The sequence below is a fragment of the Pyxicephalus adspersus genome, chromosome Z (assembly GCF_032062135.1).
Source record: "Pyxicephalus adspersus chromosome Z, UCB_Pads_2.0, whole genome shotgun sequence".
Lineage (NCBI taxonomy): Eukaryota > Metazoa > Chordata > Amphibia > Anura > Pyxicephalidae > Pyxicephalus > Pyxicephalus adspersus.
Window position 1 is genome coordinate 43,302,770 of NC_092871.1, and position 24,062 is coordinate 43,326,831.

General features: G+C 36.5%; 1 protein-coding gene across 4 annotated transcripts in view; it reads left to right on the forward strand.

The window, feature by feature from the left end:
* Nucleotides 1-22,678, forward strand: part of NEXMIF (neurite extension and migration factor) — a 306,480-nt gene extending 283,802 nt beyond the window's left edge. For all 4 annotated transcript variants that reach the window (XM_072429679.1, XM_072429676.1, XM_072429677.1 and 1 more), the window contains 2 exons: nucleotides 5,471-5,589; nucleotides 7,033-22,678. In XM_072429679.1, the coding sequence (XP_072285780.1) occupies nucleotides 5,471-5,589; nucleotides 7,033-11,228 (4,315 nt within the window). In that variant the 3' untranslated portion in view covers nucleotides 11,229-22,678. The remainder of the gene's footprint in view (nucleotides 1-5,470; nucleotides 5,590-7,032) is intronic.
* Nucleotides 22,679-24,062: the final 1,384 nt, after the last annotated feature.

Below are 24,062 nucleotides of genomic sequence, written 5' to 3' on the forward strand. Positions count from 1 at the left end.
TGATTGTCCCCTTCTGATCACTCTATGCAATGATTGTCCCCTTCTGATCACTCTATGCAATGACTGTCCCCTTCTGATCACTCTATGCCATTGATTGTCCCCTTCTGATCACTCTATGCAATGACTGTCCCCTTCTGATCACTCTATGCAATGACCGTCCCCTTCTGATCACTCTATGCCATTGATTGTCCCCTTCTGTTCACTTACCGGTAATTAAGTGTAGGGATCTCCGTTAGGGCAGGGATCAGCGGCGTGCTTCCTGGTTCAGAATCGCGGGGGCGCCTGTGCCAGATTTTTACTTTCAGTTTCACTCTGCACTGCAGCCAGGAGCAGACACATGCTGCAGCCAGCATCAAGGAGACACACACAGGTTCAAATATCGGGGGATGTCTTATTCATGGGTGAGTGTCTTATTTTAATTATTTTTTCAAAAATTGGGGGTGGCTTATTTAATGGGGATGTCTTAAAATCGGGGAAACATGGTATATACTGAAATCAAGAACCTCAGAAGGCAGAATCCTCCGGTTTTTTAGGGAGAAGAGTTTTAAAATCTACTTTTCACTTGGCACTCCAGTCTTTCATATTTAATTGTGTTTAAATCTGGCAATCACCCTCCCTAGCGGTTCATTTCTGTCTAGTTTTATATGTAGATTTTTTATGTATGTTTTATAGTAGGTAATCGATGCCGAGGCCATTTCGCTTTTTCTGTCTTGTAATCATGGTATCTTGTAATCTTGTATCATAAATATATATATATATATATATATATATGTATGATTGTGTGATCTGCATTGAATGAGTTACTTTAATCTTTGCAGGAAAAGGGAATTCTAGCCAGCAGTGATACTGAGAGCACCATTTACAAGGAAATCTTTGAGGAAGAATTTCTGAAGCCAGCTGGCACTGCTGAGTTTGTCCCAGCCAACTCTGACCTGCAGCCCCACCTGCTGACTGCAGCAGCAGGGCTCTCTATAGCCAGGCCAGCTAATCATGATAGATGCTAGGAGAATTTCAGCTCAGTTCTACCCTTAAATCCGCCTATCATATGCAGCATGTTGAAAACAAGACAGAGTACTAATGGCAAATGAACCTGCTAAAGAGAAAAGCTGCCCTACATTTCAGCCTGACATTTAAAAATAAAATATTTGTAATGAAAATGTTCCTGGCTCCATTAGAATATTGCCAAATCATAGTACATATTAGCATACAATGTATCAGTTAATCTCTGCCAACACTATTTGGATCTAAATTAACTATTTAATAAAACTCACCTGATAAAAGGTGGTTGATTTTCCCCTGCATGGTATCTTAGCTATGCAGGTCTGATTTAGGAAAGAAGAAAAAGGAAGCTTTGCTTTTGTGTTAAAAAAATACCTGTTTGTAGTTTTATGCATTCACAACAATACACATTACGTCCTGCCGTATAAATCCAGGCCCCAATGCCCCTATTTGATGGTACATATTCTAGGTTTGCTTGATCATGCAGGTTTTCCCATAACAGTCTATCTTTTCCTGTCACTTTATGAATCAGGCCCAATGTATTTAAATGTTCAGGCCTTTATATACAATTAGAAATGGGTTCTCTAAAGTAACATTTTACTGGTACCATGAAATTTTTCATCAGAGTTCACCAATGTTGTCATAATATTACTGCTAACTTATTTTTTGACAGTGACAGAAATAATCAAGTGGCCTCAGCTGTAGTCACATATTTTTCCAACTGTGATTGCAGGGTTAGGGCTGTGGATGTGCTTTACAGATAATGATAGGAGTTAGCATACCCCACATGCCATAAAGCTGGGCTTTGGTTCTGTTCAGCTGTCTGTCTATACCATAAAGATTCCTTAGTACCCTGCAGAATTATTTTTGCAAATCCTAGCACATTTGCATTATTGATGTTTCCTTTCTTCACACAGGAAGTAGGTGGGGGTGGTGAAAGACCTGAAACAATTTAGAAATGACAGCTCCAATGGATTGACAGATACATAATTCATTGTTCCACAGTTTGTGTTTTATTCACAATTACAGTGACAGTGGTCTCTTTTGGTTTATATAAAATGTTTTCTTGCTGCTGGAGTAGAGGAATATAGTAAATTGTACATAAATCTTTACATGTAGAACCCTACCTTTATAAACTGGAGAAATTTAACACACAATTTATTGTGACACAATGCTTTATCCCCTAACAATGTCAAACAGGGAGTATGATTGGTCGCCAGGTCAGTTGGTCAGTTTTTCCAATAATAATTTTTTTATTCTGCAGATACACCTTTAGGTTTACAAATCATAACTCCCATCTTTAGAAGTTGAAAAAGAGGGACTGGTTCGTATACCGAAGGCATTTGAAATGTTCCCCGCTTAAAAGGGGTTTGGCTGTGTAATAAGGAGTGTGAATCATAGGGCCCCAAACATTGCAGGTTAGGGTAAAGAAACTATATTCCAGTGTCAGTCGTAAGGGAAAAAGTCAGCTGATACTCATAGTCAGTGGTCTCTAGGAAAAAAAAATACCTTGCAGCAGTTGGAGGAAAAAATACCCAATGTTGGTCATTAGGGGAAGGAAAAGGTGTCAGTGGTCACTGTGAGAAAGAAAGTGCCCTTTGCAGGTGGTCAGTGTAAGGAAAACATACCTGGAATTATAGTTCATTTTTATTTTTTAGTTTGCTTCATCCTTTATTGTCTGCATTTAAGGACATCCAGGACTAAGGTGAACTGGTAGAACAAATTTTTAAAAAAAATAGCTCAGAAGATAGATTGGCTTCACACCATATTGTTAACTTAAGATTGGCCAAAACCTCCACTCCACACTAACTGTGCGAGTTAACAAATGATAATAATTATGTTAGAAGGAAGGCTCAAACAAAGAATTGTTTTGATATGTATTGATTTCAAACACATTATAGGTTACACATTATTAGTTCAAAACACAAGCATATCAAACATGGCTCCAAGAATGTAGTAGACAAGTCAATCCTCAAACTTAGAATCAGGGCGTTTGACTGAAAACTATACATATAACTAAAAAAAACAGTATAGTACATCAAAAAACAGAAGCTAAACATTTCTTTTATGCCCGTAGAGTTTTGCCTCTTCTGGAGTAATAATGTAGAACAGATTTAGCTCTTACTGCAGAAATAGATGGAAAGGAGAGTACAACAATGAATTAGATAATGAGTAAAGCTATAGATGCAGATTAATTGGTACAATAAAGGTTATATATAGCAAACTTTCTGATATAAAGTAAGATAAATCACAAATCCAACATCAATTAGGACTATTATAGAATATGATATAACTTTCAGATGTAAAGAATGTGTCAAAAGAACTCTGTATTTTGACTTACTTGAGTTGAATAGTATTGGTGGTCTAAATTCAGAATTTGGCAAATCAATGGCAATGTAGGAGTACTGCATTGCTTATTAGTATAATGTAAACTATTTACACTATTTTAAATTATTCCCCCAGTCAGTTCCTCTGAAATTCACTGACAGATGGTCGAATCTCTCTACTTTTCTCCTTTCAGTTCCTATTAAAACAATGACTCGTTCTGCCACCTAGTGGTCATTCATCAAAAGTGCACATCTGTCACAATTGGAAATAACTGAAAATAAACAAATATGAGAAAATTGACAGGGGAATAATTTATAAACAAAGCCCTATGTGTAATATTGTACTGATGTTACCTGCAGTTTTGAGGTTTTTCTTTTACTGAGGAAAGCAGGAAAATAATTTAGAAAGTATGATATAACAGCATTTCTTGAAGTTATTATTAATATTTTTTATTATTCATATTATTATTAATAATAATAATAAACAAACACCAGCACCAACATATTACACTGCACTGTACAATAAATAGGGGTTGCAAATGGCAGACACAGACAGTGACACAGGAGGAGGAGAGGACCTTGCCCTGAAGAGCATACAATCTAAGAGGTGGGGAAGCAGCATACAATAGATAAACAAATATAAAACAAACATATAGGCTATAAGTGGATAAATGGCCATTTTATGCATGATCCTACTTCCATTTGCTAAATTTACAAGAACAATACGATGTGATAAAATAGTAAGTGGATTGACTTTTACAGTCAATAGCCCTGATTAATTAAAGCTCTCCAAGGCTGGAGAGAATACACTTTCATCAGTGAAGCTGGATGATCCAGCAAACCTGGAATGGGTCTTGTCCAGGATTCAAAACATTTGCTTACAATTAGCTAATGACTTTTAGGAAATCCATTCCAGGTTTGCTGGATTGGCCATCTTCACTGATGAAGGTGTATCCTCTCCAGCCTTGGAAAGCTTTAATAAATTGGGGGCAATATGTCATTAGTGTATAGCATGCACAGAAAGTAAATTTTTGTTTAGGAAAAAATCCAAATTGTGGAATATTGTAAAAAATGTATCCCAGAGATCCCCAGTGATTTGGACAGCAATGCAGACTTTTGAATAAGATGTAGTAATAACAATAAAGCATGCATTATTTGTGGTGTGTTGGAACTAATACAAGATATTTTTCTCTGGATAGTATAAAATTAACAAATCAAAACAAAGACTGTGGTGAAGAGAATTGAATATATACAATCACAGACCCCAAGTATAGCTGCAGTCCTGTAGCTTATAAAGCTAGACATCAGTAAATATTGGCTGTATTATGGGGGTAAGCAGACTTCTTAAGATAAAAAAAAATATTCAGGATTGCATGGGAATGCTGACCACTCTACAGATTTACTCTTTATGGTAAAAAAGCAGGTGTTCTCCCTATTAATAGACAGTTTTAAAATTTGAAAAATGTGATCATGAATGTTGGATATGTGAAATGTTGGAATGTTTTGTCATTTTTATCTGATGAGGATGGGGTCATTTCAGCATGTTAAAAATTCTCTATTTTCCTAATTTACTTTAGTATGCACTTGGTTTCCAAAGCTAAGAAATCAGTAAGTATTTTTCAAAGAGTTTGGGCAGAATACAGCCTAACCTACCTGTGCATACTTGAGTATAATTGAGTTTTTTCTCCCTCAAAATACTATTAGAAAAAGAATCTTGCTTTAAATTCGGGTCAGGCTTTATACTCAGGTAGATGGCATTGTAAAGTGTGCAACTCTTGCCATTGTAGACATGAGTTTGTTGCATACTTTACATGAGGACACAGTGCCATCTACTGGTAGCAAACAATAACACTTAAAAGATCATTTATTAGCACGTGACCCATCATAACCAACTAAAAAGTCCAAAATACTTTAGCCTGCAAAAAATACAGACTGGTCTCATATGATGGAGGTTTTTATTTGCAGTAATTTATCTAGCATTTTTATTAACTACTATTTGAGATGTTAGCAGTTACTGCTGTATTTTGTACCACGGGTTTATACTTGAACCTGGGCAAAAAATGCAACCATAACTGCAAGTCTATACAGTAGTTTGTCATTTTGATTACCTGTAAATTATAATTTTTCTTTTCCATTACTTACAGATTGGACACTAACAGTGAGATATGGAGTGAACAACAGAACGATACATTAATGGACGGCCAAGAAGATAGAGACTCTGCTCCACAAGCAGCCAACACACTTCTTATTAATGGGATTACTGGTAAAATAATTTTCAGGCTCTATATGCTACAAAATAAATAAATATATATATATATATATATATATATATATATATATATATATATATATATATATATATATATATATATATATATATATATATATTGGGATAAAACAAAATCAGTAATCACAATGTCAGTTTTCTTGGCAAGAAACATGTAAGAGGATCATTTTTGCATCCATTAAAGCCCAGCTCACACACACTTACATGTAAAACTGCCTCAAAGTTGAAGTTTTGTGAACACCACAGCTCTTAAGTGCTATCATCTAATTCTGGACTGTGAACATAAAAGAAACATTGGGCCTGATTTATTTAAGCTCTTCAAAACTGGAGAGGATACACTTTCATCAGTGAAGCTGGGTGATCCAGCAAACCTGGGAATGGATTCTTTAAATGTCATTTGGTATTTGTAAGCAAATGTCTTCAGTCATGGACCTGATCAATTCCAGGTTTGCTGGATCACCCAGCTTCACTGATGAAAGTGTATCCTCTCCAGTCTTAGAGAAGTTTAAAATCAGGCCCAGTGGGACATGTGTGTATCACTATAGGACTCTAAGCACATTGTAAATGTACTGAGCAACAGGATGTATGACAAAGCTGCCTTTGGATGGGGTTCAATAAGGAAAGAAGTCATTCCATGTAAAAATGTAGTGGTGGGTAGCATAGGCATTCACCACAGAGTAGAGCTTGTACAGCATGGAGGAGGGGTTGAGTAAAAACTGACATTCCTATAGATCAAGTTAAGGGGAAAAAAAGCAAACATAGGAATGGTGCTGAGCTTTAAATAAAGGCCAAAATGTATTGTGTGAGCTGACCGGCTGTTTTCTGGCAACCCCTTTTATAGTTGTATTTTCAAGTTTCACTATCACCACAGCTAAAAGAGACTAATCTAGTGTAGTACACTGTATCTGAAAGGATGGAAATGTCACCAGAAGCTTCTTTGTGTGACCAAGAAGGAAATTATTTTAGAATAAAGTACAGAATCTTCTTAAAAATCCTGTAACATAAAAAATGCATGTGGTGTTTCTTTAAACAAAAGAGCTGTAGAAATAGAACATTTTTCACAAGAAATGTCTTGTGACATGCCAACACAGGGTAAGTAAAGTTTAGACATGATTTAAAGAACACTCCCACACATAAATAATATAATAATGGTTGTTTGTGTACTCATGTCAGATAATTATTGATCAATTCTATATTGAATTATAATTAGTTTACATACCTAGGGGTCCTTTCACTTATAATGTAGAGGCCATTAACAATCGTTAACAGTCATTCACTTGAATAGCTGTTAACGATCATTAATGGCTTTTGCATTTTAGTGACTGCATCCAACTGTGTATTGATGTTTATATACATTTATACAGTGAGCAGCATGAGGAAAAAGAGCACTAAAACACGTTATCTTTCTCTTGGTTGCAGAGCCGCATGATCCTGTAGACGATGTGAAGTCCTATGATGCTGCAGATGCTTCTGTCACATTCCCAGCCTTAACACAGAAAGAACTCCATGCCTGTCAGAGATTATTGCCACCAATCATTTCCAAAGAGCCTTGCTTGTTGGGCCCTCCATCTCCTCTGAGACTATCTGATACATCTGAACATGTTAGCAGTGATTCTTCAGCTCAGGCCATATCTCTGACAACTAGTGCTACCAAGGGCCTAAGTACTTGGTCTTTGCCCAGTGAAAGTGAAAAAACTCCTTTTACCATCATGGAGCCTGGAGCTATGTCAGCTTTGACTGGCGATTGCTTAATGCAACAAAGTCGGACCTGTTTAGGTTGTTTTATAGAAACAAAAGAAGGAGTAGATTCAGAACCTGGTGTCAGTTTGAAAATGGGAGATATAAGTAGAGACTATGATACTTGCCCAGTTACTGACATGGGAATTCACTGCATGAGTACCGGAGACAGCATAAAATATGACGATCAGCTGCTTTCTGATCAGCTGTTAAGCTTTCCTGTTCATAAATCTGAAGAGACAGATAAAAGGGATCAAGACAAGTCTGACAGCGAGACAGAGGACCCTACCCAAAAGAATTATTATGAAGGTCTGCTTCTGGACAAATGTAATGGAGATGAGGCATTGCTGTCCAATCCTAACCAGGAGTGGGGCTATTTTGAGTCCTTTATTAGTGAAAGTAAAATTGAACTGTTGGACCTGTGCTCTAAAAATGAACTGTCTGTAAATTTATTCTCAGAGGAAGATGTGGACAATTACATGTTTGATGATGATGATTCTACTCTTGGTAGTGATGTGTGCTCTCTAAAGATCAGATATGAATCATTTCAAGATAATGTAAGAGAGAAGACAAATGCTCTACAAGAAGATGCTCAATTTAATTTTTTCCCAAGCGTCTTCTCTAATTGCACCAAGAAGGAAAGCAAAATGTCCAAGAAAAGGTTAGCAGACCCTTCTCAATTTAAACTTGAAGAAGGAGTAATATGGGAAGAAGAGGAAGATGAAGATGAGGAAGCGGAAGGTGAGGGCACAAAATCTACTTTGAGCAAAACTTGTGGCAATTTGGATGTAGTGCAATATATTAGCACAAAAAGAAGCCACTTTTTGGATTCAGTAAATTCAGCAGAGGACTCTGGAGAGTATAGTGATGACAGCTCATGCAGTGAATCATCATATGATGTACTTGGAGACATCAAGGACTGTACCAGATATCTATCACGGGAGCATTCTCACTCCCTAATCCAGCCAAATTATGGACTAAGAGTGAAAAGGAAAGTCAGGTATAGTGATGACTACTTGTATGATATGGATTCTTTGGAGAATGAGAAGCTTGTAGAAAAAAAAGAAGGTGCACCAGATGGACCCAAAGAAGAAGATGATGATGACTGGTGTCCTAAAAAACGTAGGAAAGTTTGTAGAAAGGAGCCACCTGTCATCATCAAATACATAATCATTAACAGGTTCAAAGGAGAGAAGCATATGCTTGTCAAGCTTGGTAAACTTAATGCAGATGAGACCACAGTTACTTTAAGTGATGACCAGCTATCAAAATTCCAAAAGCTTGCTCCACGCAAAGAGTATTGGGAAGAAAAGAGGCGAAACACATCAGCTTTGAATGCACAGAGATATCTTAATGGCCTAGAAAACCCCATCCCAAGAAAGAGAAAAGGCCAATTAGCAAATCGACATAGATTACAGAGGATACAAACTATTGAACAACCACTGGGCAGGGAGATGCTTTCTTCTTATGATCACAGACAAGGATGCAGCAGCAAAGATGATTCTAGCCTTAATGACTTGAATACATTAGCCCTAGAAACTCCAAGCAGTGTAAATGGATTACACCTTGCTGACATTGCAGAGGTTGCCCCCGTGAGGTGCAGATCTTTAGAAAGGGAGCTTAAGTGTGCAGACAGGAAAGTCATAAGGCGAATCAAGTTTAAAAGCGAAGCCAGGTTAAAATGCAAACAGCTCAAACTTGATCAGGCAAATGCCCTTAGTAACACAGAGCCAGTGGAAAACTTCCCTACCATGGACAACCAAGACTCAGCATCTCTTCTAAAAGAAGAAACTGTTCACAAAACACCAGACTCGTCCCATCCTTCCCATCCCGATAATGAAGCTAAAAATTCTCCTTTTCTGCAAACCACCTGTTCTTCTGACAAGCCATTACCATCTGCTCACATCAGCACCAATGTACCAGTTCTCCCTGGAGGGTATCTACAGACACTCTTAGATGCATCAGACTCATCTTCTGGCACTGCTATAACATACTTTGCTCCTCATCCTTTGGGGCAGCACTCAATTAACATCATGCAGACAGAAAAACAATTCAACTCACTACAACTTGCAAAGAGCTGTGTTCTTTCCCCCCCTTCAGATACTGAACTGCAGCAGTCACCCCATCGCTTAGAAATTGAACAGAGCTTCCCAGACATGTGGCATGGCAAGCCACCTAATGGCCAGGCTGAGTTTATATCGAACCCAAGGGAAGTGTCTATCATATCGGGAGATTTTGCTACTTCAGCAGCTGTATCAGGCACAGACATCACATCGTTGGGATATAATCAAGTTCATCCAAACAGCACTAAACTGTACCACAAAACATATTTGCAAGAAGGCCAGATTCAGCAGGATGACTCCTATCAGGCATGTCATTATAATGGCGGAGATAGCCACTATGTTCTGCAGAGAGGCTCACTTAACACAGACAATGGAAGGCTTATTAGTTTTGACTCAGTAGGCTCATTGTCTGTTAGTTCCAGTAATTACAGCTCGTTGAGCTTGAAGTCTTGTGAAAAGGATGGAGAGGATGAAATAAGTGATGATTTCTTGGCCCACTGCAGCCCAAAACTTGTAATTCAGCAAAGCATTGATGAAATAACACCACTAAAGGAGTCAACTGATCTTCTTGATATTTCCAACTTCACCCCTGACAAATTCCGTCACTCAACACTTTCAGAGATGTCTCCACCTGATACGCCAAATCTTTCCCCGCAGATCACAGCTACAGATGTGAAACCAGTGGGAAATCTTAAACCTTTTCAAAATGGTACCTCGGTGGCACTGAACGGATCAGAAAAGACCAAATGGAACTGTACTGTTCTTCCTTCGCAAGAACAGATTAACAGTGGCTTTACACTAAACAATCACCAGTTTCAGTTTCATATGTTTAATGATGAAGATTCAGTTACCGTGCCACAGAAAAACACATGTCTGCCAGGGTTTGATGAGTCTTCAGTACCCATCAATGCTGTTGGCAAAGCCTCAAAATCTAAAAAGAAACTTTCTGCCAACAAAAATACTGGTGCCAACCAAAGCTCTACTCCAAAAAGTAGCAAGAAGAAATCCCCCAAAGCTAGCAAGGGGGTTGACAAAACACAGACAAAGCCCCCCCGGCAAACGGGTTCTAAATCATCAAAGAAAGGTAAAAATGATAAAGCCCAGACTGCTAGCAATGGATCAAATCTACTAAATAATGGCAGTGCTAATAAGCAAGCTTTAACTGACTGCATGCAGATTTATGGGCCTGGTTCATCCAAGACAGGGAAGCATCCACCAGAGTGGACACATGATAAAGGTAACAATTCACGGCCTGATGCTAAGGGAGGAAATGCCAACAATATTTTAGATGATGATCAAAGAGAATTTGAGGAGCCTTCTAACATTCTTTCTAACATAGCATCTGGCATGGCTGATGTCCAGAGGTTTATGATGGCTTCAATTGAGCCATTTTACAGTCCCATGGGTCACAGTGACATCCCAGATATATTACTGTCTCCAGAGTCAAACAGTCTAAAACTGAAAACATTGAAAATTTTGGCTAGTACACCACAGGATTTTAAGAAGAAAGTAAATGGTAGCTCAATGGGGGGCTCCAAGAAGTCAACCAACAAGGGCTCAGGTAAGAACAATGCTAAGTTTGGAGTTTTTGACCCAAGCTGTTCGCTAAGTTATGGAGGCAACCTTCATGCAGCCTTTTTTGATAAGAACTTTGGAAATCTTGGTATTTTAACCAATACTGTACCAACTCATAAAAAGCTATATCGTCATAAATCAACATCGAAATCACTGCGTGATGAAAACTGTAAAGGTAAAAGAATAGACCAAGCACACAAAGACCCAATGGTCACAGCTGCATTTGAAAAACTGAGGTAATGTTGCACCAAATGTTGTCTGAAATGCATTTTTTTTCTTTTACACACACTTGCAAAGCCTGCTGGTCTTTTTTCTTTTTAGTTTGCCCTAAAAAAAAATCATAAAAGGCTAAAGCTGCATGATAGCCACTGCCTTGCAATTAAAAAGAGGCTGCGCATGACAAATGCTAACGAGCTACCTAAAATCACTGGTTCTTTTCAAGGCCGGGTTTTGCAATGACTATCGACTAAGAAAACTTCTATTTTCTGGTAGCTGGCTCCTTTATTTCAGAAATACGTTTTGTGCTTCTTTGTTTCCAACACAAAGGCTTTCTTTTTCACACACCTTAAAAAAAAATTACAAAGTCACTAATGGAAAAATATGCATTGGCATGCCACAATGTGGAGTCTAAAGGATTTGAAATACCAATACTTTGATTCACGCAGTACCACAATGTGTTCTTCTGCTCCCCCTGCTGCACATTTGAAAAATCTGCATAGGAGAATCAAAATGCATAAAACTGTTTATAGCCCCACCTGTTGTATTGAGCTGATACAAAGCATTTTTTTCTCTGCAGAAATTTAAGAATACACTTAAAGTGGAGAAAAACATTTTCGATTTTTTGAAAAAAAAAAAAAAAAGACTTTTTTTTTTTTTTTAATTACATGGATGTTTATGTTTTGTTTCTTTTGAATATATGCCTTGTGATTTGTTGATCTGTTAAGTGCTGAAATCCAGGGTTTACATTGTGATGATTTGTTGAAGGGCAGCTTAATCTGGTATTCTCTGTGAAAGACTGTTTTAAAGTCATACTATTGTACAGTAGTTAATGCACTATTACTACCCACAAACAAAATGAAATTGTGCCAAACTCTGATCTGTGACTGTACATATTTTTATTATATATAATATATAGAATCAAATATATAAAACTGCATTTCATTGGTGGGTATTCTCAGTCTGGATCTGAGCCTTTTACTCTACTGCAAACATTCCAAAATACACATATAATATCAACAGAATTCTAAAGCACCTAACTCGCTGGGTTCTACTGATTCATCAAATGCATTCTTAACGTAGCAAGATTAGTGCCATATTTTCTTACCTCATCTGAGTATAGTTTAAAACATGTTTAAAATGTTTTAAAAAGCCTATTATGATATCATCTATTTACCGGAGGAAGACCAAAGGTGATACAGATTTGCTCTCCCTGCTTTTGATTTTTTTTTTATAACAAACACCTAAGCACTAAAGTGCAAAGCAATATGCTGCAAGACCCCCATTGTTTGCTGTAATCAAATAGAGGGCCATAGCTAATCACAACTACTGCACACAAATGTAGTTCCTCATGCCAGTATTTTCAGTAAAATGCTTCCTAAAAGTGAATATTATAATAATCACTAAATAGAAGGCCTTTTCAAACGACTGATGTGCTGTGCATCCTCAGCCTATAAAGGAGCAAGCACAGACTTTTACAGCATTTGAGCAGGTATGTCTATCCAGATTGGTTCAATAGACAGCATAAGTGTTTTAAAGTTATTCAGCGAATAGGTAGAATAGTAAAAAAAAAATGTACTTTTCTTGAACAAACATGCTGCAGTAATTAAAACAATACACTTACAACATATATATTTTAATTAAATTTTGATGTTTACATTTTGTTGATATTTTGATATAACTTTGTGTCATTGTGTATTGATAAAACTCCAGTTTTACAGAAAAAAAAAAAAAAAAACCTCCAGGTCAACTATATAGATTGCAATGATTTTAGCAAACTGTATAGGTGATCATTAATAAGTATGAGGGTCTGCTTACTATAATGACATGTTCAGTCCTAGTGTTGTAATAGGAAAAAATGAAATGGAATTCCTTTTGATGTGCAGCAGCTTTGCAAATATCCTACCAAAGATAAAACTTAGTGCAGGACATTGCTCAGGCTCTATGCAGACGTTGGAAAAGCAGTGAGCCAATAACAGGAGCAAAGGGGTGAAAATTCAGTTTACTTACTGTGCACTGTTTCAATGGTTGCAAAGAAGGGAAATTAATTTTTTTTTAGCAAATCATTGCTGTTTTTAGATTGAAATATTTAATAACATGAAATTGCAGAATAGTTTATGTAACAGTTATATATGATCCTAGTAAGTTTTTATATTGATAACTGCAAAACTTTCTATTAAACAAATTGTCTACTGTTACAGAACATAAAAGTAATAAATAAATTTGCAGGACTGGTTTACAACCATAAACCTTTTCAGGTAACCCTATTGATATTACTACTGTATAGTAAATTACGTACTTAACAGTATGTTGATTGTCTGCTTTGGTTACACAAAATAAATAGGTTAATTACCTGCAATTATACTGACTTCTTCTGCCCCTTCATCTGCTTTTTACTAGCTTGTTTTGAAATAAAGGGAAAGCTTGAAATCGCTAAATCACTGGGGTGGGCAGAGGAAGCAGTAGATAGTGGAGGGATGCTGATTTTTGTTTATTAGGTCTACCATACATGATTATATATGATGTTAGATATACCCTGTAAAAGAATGAATTTGCCCAGTAGTGCTTAGTAAATGATAATGTAAATCTGTATTAAACAGAAAACACATAAAGTAAGTCTAAGGCTATATAGCTAGCACAGTAATATATCTGCATTTACCTTATCGAAGCCCTACAACAAATTCAGTACTGCCTAGTACTGCCCTCCAAAATTTCTGAGCAATTACTGACTTTCTGAAAGTCACTATTTCAATAAGCTTTGATAGCCCTACTTGTTAGTATTAGATCCTGGCAATTGTCCATTATAAATATAGACAGGCATCTGACTTACATGTCTCTTTTTTAGAAGACCATTATTATGGTTAAAGAGAAACTAAACTGAAAAGTGCCTAAAAAAAAAAATACACTTACCTTCAATACCGCAGGGCAGTCGGTCTATCCACTAATGCCTTGTATCGGGTCCTGTGCTGTCCCGGCATCCATCCCAGACAAGGCGCTCCGGGTGCCGCCATCTTCTCCTCTTCTTCCTGGTTCTTCATCCTACATCACCCAACCCAGGCGTGGGATCAGGTGACGTTGGATGGATAAAAAACTTGCCTATCTCCCTGCGCATGCGTGAGATCAGCAAATTTTTTTCGCATGCCACGAGATGCTCGGGCATGCACAGAAGGAGCACCTAAGAGCCTCCCAGGATGTGTGACCCAGGAGACTTTGCGCTCCCATTCATTCTCAATCGCCTAGGCCAGGGGTCGGCAAACTCTGGTCTTTAGGCCAGATACAGCCTAGCTGGTAGTTTGTTCTGGCCTAAGGACCTCTGGCCGATCGGGTCTAATGCCGGCTGGCAACCCGCGGCGGAACTATAACAAACTACATGAGTCAGAGCTCCAGAGCCGCATGCGGCTCTTGAGCCTTCGTGTGGTGGCTCCCTTCCCTATTTACCGCGGCCGGTACTAACACTTCCGCCGCCGGGGTAAATAGAGAACACTCCCTCTCCTCCGTATGCATTGTGGAGGAAAGGGATTTCCTTTCAGGGGCGTTCCCTCTCTTTCATATGCATTGTGGAGGAGAGGGATTTCCCTTCAGGGGGCGTTCCTGGTGGCAGGGGGCATTAGGGCGGGACTCGAGGGAGAGTCCGGCCCAGTGTGCCCCTGCCTACCCCCGGAATGGCCTAGTGGCCATTCCACTAGGCCATAAGCAACAGAAGTTTTACCTTGCATAAGGTTGTCTACCCTTTTATGTAAAGTGAAATTTCTGAGTTTAGGTACGCTTTAAGGTAGGTGCAGGCAGCACATGATGCTGGCCATTCAGTCTAAGCCTTGTTTTTTTTATACTTTTTCCTTAACATGTTTGCATTATTAATAATTTATCCAAGGATTTAAAGCAGACCTAAAACCAAAACATAGCAAATGTTTATTAATGTATGGAGATGAACTAGTTCAAAAGCCATAAAACCCTACATATCTCAAATGTACATGGTAACAAATATCTTTATTTCAGTATCACTTGCTGATGTTGTTTTTTTTTTTTTAACAACCCTTATGTGCGATTTAAAAAGGATGTATATTGCACATCATATTATGTATATGCAGTCTTAAGGTTATCACTGAAATGGACAATATGGTATACTGCTTTTGTATATACAATCTGACTGTGAACTTGCCTTTCCAATGTGATACATGTTTCTATATGCAAACTTGAGTTTTATTGTTAGAGGGCCATGATATGTGAAATCTATTAATCTCTGCTAATTATTTGCCATGTTAATGAAGCTACCTGTAGAAGCTGGCGGTGTCACCATAATTATGTCCCAAAATGCTGAGTTTTGCTTCCGACAGGTAAATTTAATAGTAAGTATTATACCAAAATCCTTAAAACCCTTTTGACTGCACCTTTTCTTCTCAAGCCACAGGAAAATCATAACACCTAACTAGTATATGTTTTGCTTTTAAAACATGCAAAAAGCTAGACCTTATTTCCTACAAAATAAAGGCATGAAAACCTAAATTGGCAATAGGTTTGCCCACTGTCTATATTACAAGAATGTCCCTCACTATACTTATAGATTATATAGATTATTGCCTATTTTCCTGTGCATTGAGTGCCTAGAAAATAGGAAGAATTACATTCAGAGCTCCAGAATTCTGTACATATTTGCTGATGTGTTATGCACATTTCTTACCATCTTACCACAGTTTAGTCCATCATCATGAAAAATGACTGGTAGAGATTCCACCTGGCAAGTGTTAGGCACAACTTATATGATATACTAGTTACTAGTTAGGCACAACTATATAATATTACAGGCTATCAAAACATGTCCCAAACCTGCACAATAATAGGACAATGTTCAGCTTATGTCATATGTTGACAGTCTTGTTGAATCTAAGATGTATATACAGCCAAATGTATGTCTTATATAGAGCATGGAAATGTTAAGACCCTTTTTAGGTTCTTTTTGCCTTCAGTATTCATGGAGATTTATCTTCACTTTCTATCTAAAGACACATTAAATAAAGTTAAAACTCCCCAAAGTGAAACTTTTTTTATCCCAATGGATAAATGGATCAATGGATTTTGGATTTCCCCACATTTGTCTTAGTAAATGGTTTCAAGGTCAGATAAAGAGGGTGACACAAACAGTGAGCACACTTACAGCAAAATAACCCGGAGAGAGGGCTAACCCTTCCCTACTTTAATGTGAATACCAGCTTAAGAAAAAAGCAATATATGGCTTACATATAAATTAAAAAGAAAACCCTGTTTGCTAATGAACACCAGGCTGGATAGACCCTTCTTTAAAGGATATTTTAAGACTTTCTACCATGGAAGTATTATAGTTTTGATGGAAATAGAATACTGGTGTTACATAAACTCTATAAACTGTACCATTTATTAATCTACCAACAGCACATTAGCTTCACATTGCCCTTGAGTTATACTGTACAGCATCATTCATTCTATATTCTCTAGAAGAACTAAATCCAGTTCACTGCCCATACATTGCGGGACCGTACAATGATTATCTCTGTATTAAAGACATTTATTTGGTTATTTCAATGCAATATTCATATCAGGGCATTTGTGCAATGCTTATGTGATGTTCTTTTGTGCATACTTACTGTATTCATCTGTTGTTTACATGTGTTATTTGTACTGTCAGCTCTAAACATACAAAATTATAGATGGATAAAATAAGAAGACCAAGTTACTCCAATAGAAATCAGTAATCATATGTACAATGATCATATAAATACTGAAATAGTGGCCTCTAAAGTCCCAGATTTTTAGTTAATCTCATAGTTTATTTGTTCATATGTAAAATGATACTTACTGACTTATAGGGTCCAAAACACAATGAATTCCTACTGATTAGACAAGAATAGGGCACAGTATGGGGACAGAACAACCACAACTGATAACCTCAAGACATCAAACTATTAGAGAAGCTGATCCATCAAGTTAGAAAAGCTTTTAGCTGGTTTCATATTAAGCTTCTTCGTTTAGTTCTGAAATAAACCCCTGCATGTTCACGGGACAGTATCCTACATATGAATGAGCACCTCAAATCACATCCAATATCACATATATTCAGATTTTGCTAATAATCAGGCACCTTAGATTATTGAAATTTTAAACTCAAAGGCAGGAGTAGTTGTGCAAATAAATTGTTTATCGACTTTCCCATGTGTTCTGCTTAGTAAGTAGTGTATCTGGTACTTATCTAAACCAGAACTGATGGCTGGTCCGTGTAATACCTTTTTCTCTCCTTGGTGGTGAAAGGTTGCTTCTCTTCTTGCCACATATCCTCCCCAGATACTTTTGGTGCTCATCAGCATGTATCTGTATGAGGATGTTGATCAATCAATCAAGAAAACAATTCTTGATCAATCCAAGAAAACAAAAGATCCGTTTATGGCCATCCTTACACATGTCTTAGTAGGTACTGTGTGCACTGTAGTATTATCATAATGGGATGGCAGTAACAAAAGTAGAACCATCACTGGGGTAATAAATGCTAGTACCTGTTCATGTTCATTAAACTTATACTGGTGTCTCCAAAGCTTAACCACGCCTGTAGGCATTACAGTATATAAAAGCCAGCTTAGCTAGGTGCATTTGACGTTTATGTGTAACACAAATAAAAGATTATCATGAATCTAATCTCCCAAGATTTGACAGTCTAATAGACAATACATTTGTGACCATATTGTGTGTTACATCTGTAGACTCATAGGTGATGTTACAGGCTGGTAAATCTGATATGTCATCCATACTATCATTAGCTAAGCATTGCCTAATTGAAAAGGTATTATCTAAAGTCTATTAAAAACTTAAGGCCCAAAAGAGATTGCCAGTTCTTGTGATCCTGTAATTTAGCTCATCCTTACTGCAATGGCTAAATACTACTGTCTAAATCAACAATTGCTTTTAATGTGCCATTATTAAAATGTAATCTGCTTTAATTAGGTGCTTGTAGAAGAAAATAGCAATACGGGTCACAAAACATTTCCACCATGGTGGTCTTTGCTGATCTCATGCTCCAGATCAGTCATTATGTGCGCTATACACTGTAGAAGTGTTTTTAGTGATACTAATAGCTATATTTAGGGATGTGCCTGTGGATTTGTATGTTGGTGCAGAGAGTATTTAAAGTGCCTGTCTACCTTTGTACTGACAAGGACAATAAACAGCAGGCTAATACTAAAATGTGGTCCTTAGATAAGTCATTTATGGCATATTTACACTAAGGAACTTTTGTCATTTACTGTTTCATTCACTTTGAGGACAATGAAAAAAAAACATTTTCCCCACATACAAACCTTGTTTCGTGTGATAACATATGCAAGTTCTAAAAAAAACAAAAATTCCATTGCAGACTTTACCATAGGCATACAATGACAAAACACATTGGTTGCACAGCTCCCTCTATAACGTGTTGGCAGTCATGGTGCCATCTCATGGCTGATTTGAAAAAAACACAAGTACTATTTATAAAAAGTTGGAATAGCATAGCAATCAGGTTTTTAGCTTGTTCCTCTAGGAAAACTACATAGAATCAAAGTGGTCATAAGAGCAAACTGTCTACTTTTGTTTAAACTTTTTCTATGGTAGATAGCCAACCAATACAAGTTAAGACAAGAATATTTCATTTACACAATTGACTCTATAAAACAAGTAATCTAATATTCCCTCATTGGTTCCTTGGTGGGAATCGATCACCGCCATTGAAACACATGGACCATGGAGGGGTCATATGAGGGAATGCTGAAGGAAATATGTGATTCTCTGTTTTATAAATAAAACTCTGTATGTTATTTATTTAGGAGACATTGAATTACAAGGAGTGTTGTATGTGTATGTTGTCTAAAAAAAGCCAGGGTGCATATAGGGTAGAGATCAGGGATAGAAATACTGTCATAGTAGACTACTTCCAAGTGCCAGTCATAGATAGAATTGTCAAGGGAAGAATATTCCTGATTCATTTTTACACCTCTTTCTTTTTATGAGTTATCCTCCTTCGTGTGCCATGCTCAGTTTAGAGTCATAAATTCCAACATTTTTAATTTCAGCCTATGTGCAGATCATCTGACACAATTCTTACAGGTATACTTGTATGAGTATAAGGTCTGACATCTTTGTCATAAACATGTAGATACATTAAAATGTTTTACAACTAGAGGTTTACATGACAAAGCATAGGGAACCAACATGTAGAAACTTAAGAAGCAGATATTAACGTTTTCTAACCACGTTGCTGTATTTTGACAAGCACAGAGCCTAATCCCAAGTAGCCTAATAGATATGTATATTTATATATGCCAACAGTAAGCTGCAAGCTGCATTAAGCCCTCCAGACAGTTACTAACAGTATTACCAATTTGGTGCTTTACCTTTAAACTGGTGATTGTGTAAGTATTAGCATAGCTGTTGCATCATAGGGGTAGTAAACACGACTTAGGATATGCAGAAAAAGAACCTGAGCTGGCCTAAAAACAGGTATTTACTGTATGTACAGCTTGGGCCTTGGTTTCTGTGCTCTATTGGCACACAAAGAAGGTTTTACAAGATGCCTTCACAACTGTTTACATACTTTTAGGTCTCTTGGATTCACTGTTAAAAAAACACAGAAAAATCAAATACTAAAGCATTTTTGACATTTCCTGAAACATCAATAAATGTAGTCAAATATGGTGTCAAGTATCTGCATTGCTACATACTGTATATCTATGAGAACCTTAAGTATTACCTATAAAAGCTTCAAAGCAAAATGACAACTTAGAACTTACATTTGCCCACAAACACACACATTATTCAGCTATGTTCTAGGCAATGCTTTATTACCGTAAATATGTATGCTCTTGGGGATATTAGCAGCCTGTAGAAATAGTTTTTGTATGGCTAGTGATTTTTGGAAGATCCAATATAGCCAAGAAGTGTGTCAAGATATAGGTAAATTTGTAGTCATGTGGTAAAAGTGGAAGAGAAGTCATGCACACCTAAAATTAACCATACATGCAATGATTGTACACATAATACCTGAAAATTCATTTTTTATGGACAATCTTTTCCAAAGAACAAGAGGTCTTTTTAATACCTATACCATTCGGCTCCTAAAGATTGATTCACTTGCATTGGGTGATACAGCTAGAATAATCATATTTCTAAGAGATTTCTAGCCTGCATGTTTTTAGACTACAACAAACCAAAATTAAATGTTTTCAACACACATAGCACATATTCTGCTTCTTTTTAGAGTTGATCATCATCATTTGTCAAGGCCTTTTTAATGTACCCAGTAGTACTCTCAGGTTTGGGTAATATTATTACATTTTGTGGAAGTGGATAAAGGCAGTACGGGGCAAACAATAGAGGTAAATTGCCAAATAACTGGTTCTAAACTTGCTAAAGAATAATGATGCTCCTCTTTGTTTTTTTTTTTACATAACCCATTTAAAAAGTTTTTATTAAACTCAGATTTCAGTATATGGTTCATAACCTCGCCATTATACCACACAAGTGCAAACACAATAAAAAAAATAATCAGTATAACCTAAAAGATGGAGATGAATTATACTTTTTATAATACATGGTGTATGTCATTGTAATATAGTGTGGCCCTTTTCTGTGACCCGAAATGTGTCATGATTCAAAGGAACTCACCTTGACTCAGACATCATTGCATGTCATTAGTATAATGATCTCATAGACCATTCACAAATAGGAAGAATTAAATCTATGCTTTATCTGATATTTACAGTTTGTTATTCTTTTTACCATATTTATGGTCTTTGTGGACATCATAGAGGTCAATGTTACCTTCTGACTAATCGAGTTGAGTTGTGAGTCCTGTTGAATGTTTCCAGAATTGCACAGGAGGTCAGTTGATGTTGTAGCACAAAGCAAATGTTACAACCCCTGTACCTGTGAAATGTTACAGACCAATCAGCACATGGATGGACAAACTTTAAACTAGAGTTCCAGGCAATGCAATTTTTTATTAAAAAAAAAAAAAAAATACACACACTTCTACCTGGTCCAATAGTGTCACCAGCACCTCATTTTCTTTCTCCTGTGGCTGGGAGAAGGGTTAGCATTCATTTGCAACTGAGCTCAGTGCTCAGTTGTGGATATTGCCCAGGCTGCATGATAGCTCATATCTTGAGGTGAACTTGTAAAAGACAGACTGAGCTTACAGGAAATGGGAAAATTAATAGAGGACTTCCAATGCTGTACCATGGAGAAAGTCCTGGAACATTACTGGAGAATGGAAAGGGTATGAAAACCCTTAAAAATATTACACTGGTACTTACACATAAATGGTCGGATCTTCGGGCTAATATGTCATGTTGAACAAGACATATTTCATGTTGTCATATGTCATGTTGAAAAGCACCATCCATTTCTTGTTTCAGTGACTATGAAAACATTGAACTAGGTCTGCACAAACTGTGAGCATATTAGGTCCCCAATTAAATGCAAACATCTATATTTATAGTACTTGTCAAAATCTTGCTTAAACTTGCAATTTCAATTATCAACATGGAATTAAGTTACATTTACAGTATACAGAAGTATATACATACATATATATACATATTTACTCTACTGGCTTTCTGTACTTTGCTACTTTTTGCCTACAGAATTTTGAATGTATTACTGTAATCTATCTCTATTTTTTGTTATAGCATGCATTCATCTCTGTTGTTATTATTGCTTAACCTGAGCAGTCACATAGAGGTCTGCTTCATACTGTGTAATTCAACCTCCCAGCAAAAAAGGGTTTCAGGGTGCTAGGGATGATTTTGGTTTGCAGTACCTTTCTTTCAGTATTACTTCAACTATAGCAGGCCCATTATATGAATGTAAAAACAAATGTTTTAGTTTCAAAATGAACTACTGCAATGTTTTGGTTTGCCTTTCTTTTGGAATAAGCTTTATAAATATCTGTAGAATCAATTGAAGAATAATTCTATAAAGGATCACTGAAAAACGCCTACATAAAAAAACTAAAAAAAAAAAAAAAACTTGTATATTTTTAAGTGTGCCAATTTGTAATATATTTTGTAAGTGTATATTTTTCTTAGAGAAGTGCTGTGAAGTGTCTGTATGTGTGGGTATTCCTTTTCTAGCACCCAGGGGTGTTACTAAAAGGATGTATATTTAAAGGTTCCTGGTTTTAAAAACCAAAATACAAAGAAAAAAAAAGTAAATTTTGTTGGAAATTTTGTAATAAAACAAATATTGTGAAAGAGTGTAGTGCTTTCGTGTAAAGATTCATTGAGAATTTTGTGAGCTCTTTGCTGTTTTATAGATTCCCTTGTAAATTATTCTTGTAAGAATTGAAGTTTTGTTGTTCTTGTTGCAAAGTTTTTCAATATTTGTGATTGATCCTGTATGGTGAAAATGTCACATTGTTAACATACTGAGTTTTGGTATATTGTTTATGGAATAAATAAAAAAAGTTCTTAATTTGATGTAGTTTTGGTTTTAATCTTTTGCCGTATTATGTCCCATGTTTCCCGAACAGCTTTTAGGAACACATTTATTATTTTCACTTTTGTATCACGATATTAGTATGCAGCTTCCTAAAATGATCTGGACTCACAAAGTTTTTTACCTCTCACTTTGTTTTTATTTAAGGGAACAGGTACAGAAAAGTCCCCTTCCCTAACACCTTTACCTGTGCAGTCTGTAGATTAACATTTTCTGGCGTGGTTACCTATACCGAGCTGAAAAGTATAACCTTTAGTTTTTGAACTAAATCACACCTCGGCTGAAGCTTAGTTATGAGACAGCACTGTCACTAACGATTTTGATCCAAATAAATGATTTTAGGAAGTCCATTACAGTTTTGCTGGATCCCCCAGGTTTACCCATGATAGTCTATGTTCTCCAGTCTTGAAGAGCTTTAGTAAATCAGGTTTTTTAAACAGTATGACAAAAAGAATCCTTATTATTAAATTTTTTAAAGCTTTTTAAGACAGGAAAATAGTCTTGTGGTCTAATTATAACTGTTTCTATACAAGGGTCACACACATTTAAAAATAGACCCCACATAGTTACTGCTAAGTTAAGCAAACACTTAGAAAAATTGCAGAGTAAAACACAGAAATTTAAAGCATTATACATTTTCAATATGTTTTTAAATTATTATTTTGTAATGTGGCTCTGAACTTCCTTGTCATGACTTCCTATTCATTTCCCTAAGGTAGCCTCCGTACAAGTTATAGCCCTCCCCTCTTCAAGTGACTAGTTATTGTCTGTGCTTGAATAAATTTTCAGTCCCTCCCTTTTCAGTACCTCCCTACATAACTTGTATGTAGCTCCCAGAAGAAGAGCAACAAAGGGTAATAAGGAAAAGTTTCACGTAAATGCAGATAACTCTTCCAAGATGGTGGTTCCTACCAGCAATCCCAGAGAGGCTTTTACAAGTAAATAACATTCCTAAATACACATATAATTAAAATTAAATGTAAAGATTATTTTGTTAACATTAAATTTGAAAGATGAATACTGGTGCTGCTAAATTTGGCCTAGGCATCTACCTTACAATGATGTCTGGGCCATGAAACTTTAGGAAAGATGCAACTATTCCTTTATTTTCATTACATTTGAACTTGGTTTTAGTTTTAATTAGTGAATGAACTAATTTCTATTTTTATTATCTATCTGTTCTTTTCTAAAAAAGCATATCATTCTGAGCTCATTCTACACATTATCTTTCCAGAGCATGCTGGGTTTTATTTTTAGCTTGTGTTATAACTCCCTTCCTAAATTAAGTTTCCTCCTCTCAATCATTTAGCTGTGTGTGATTGTATATATAATGAGAATCACTCATATTGCAGTTCATTTACTGCA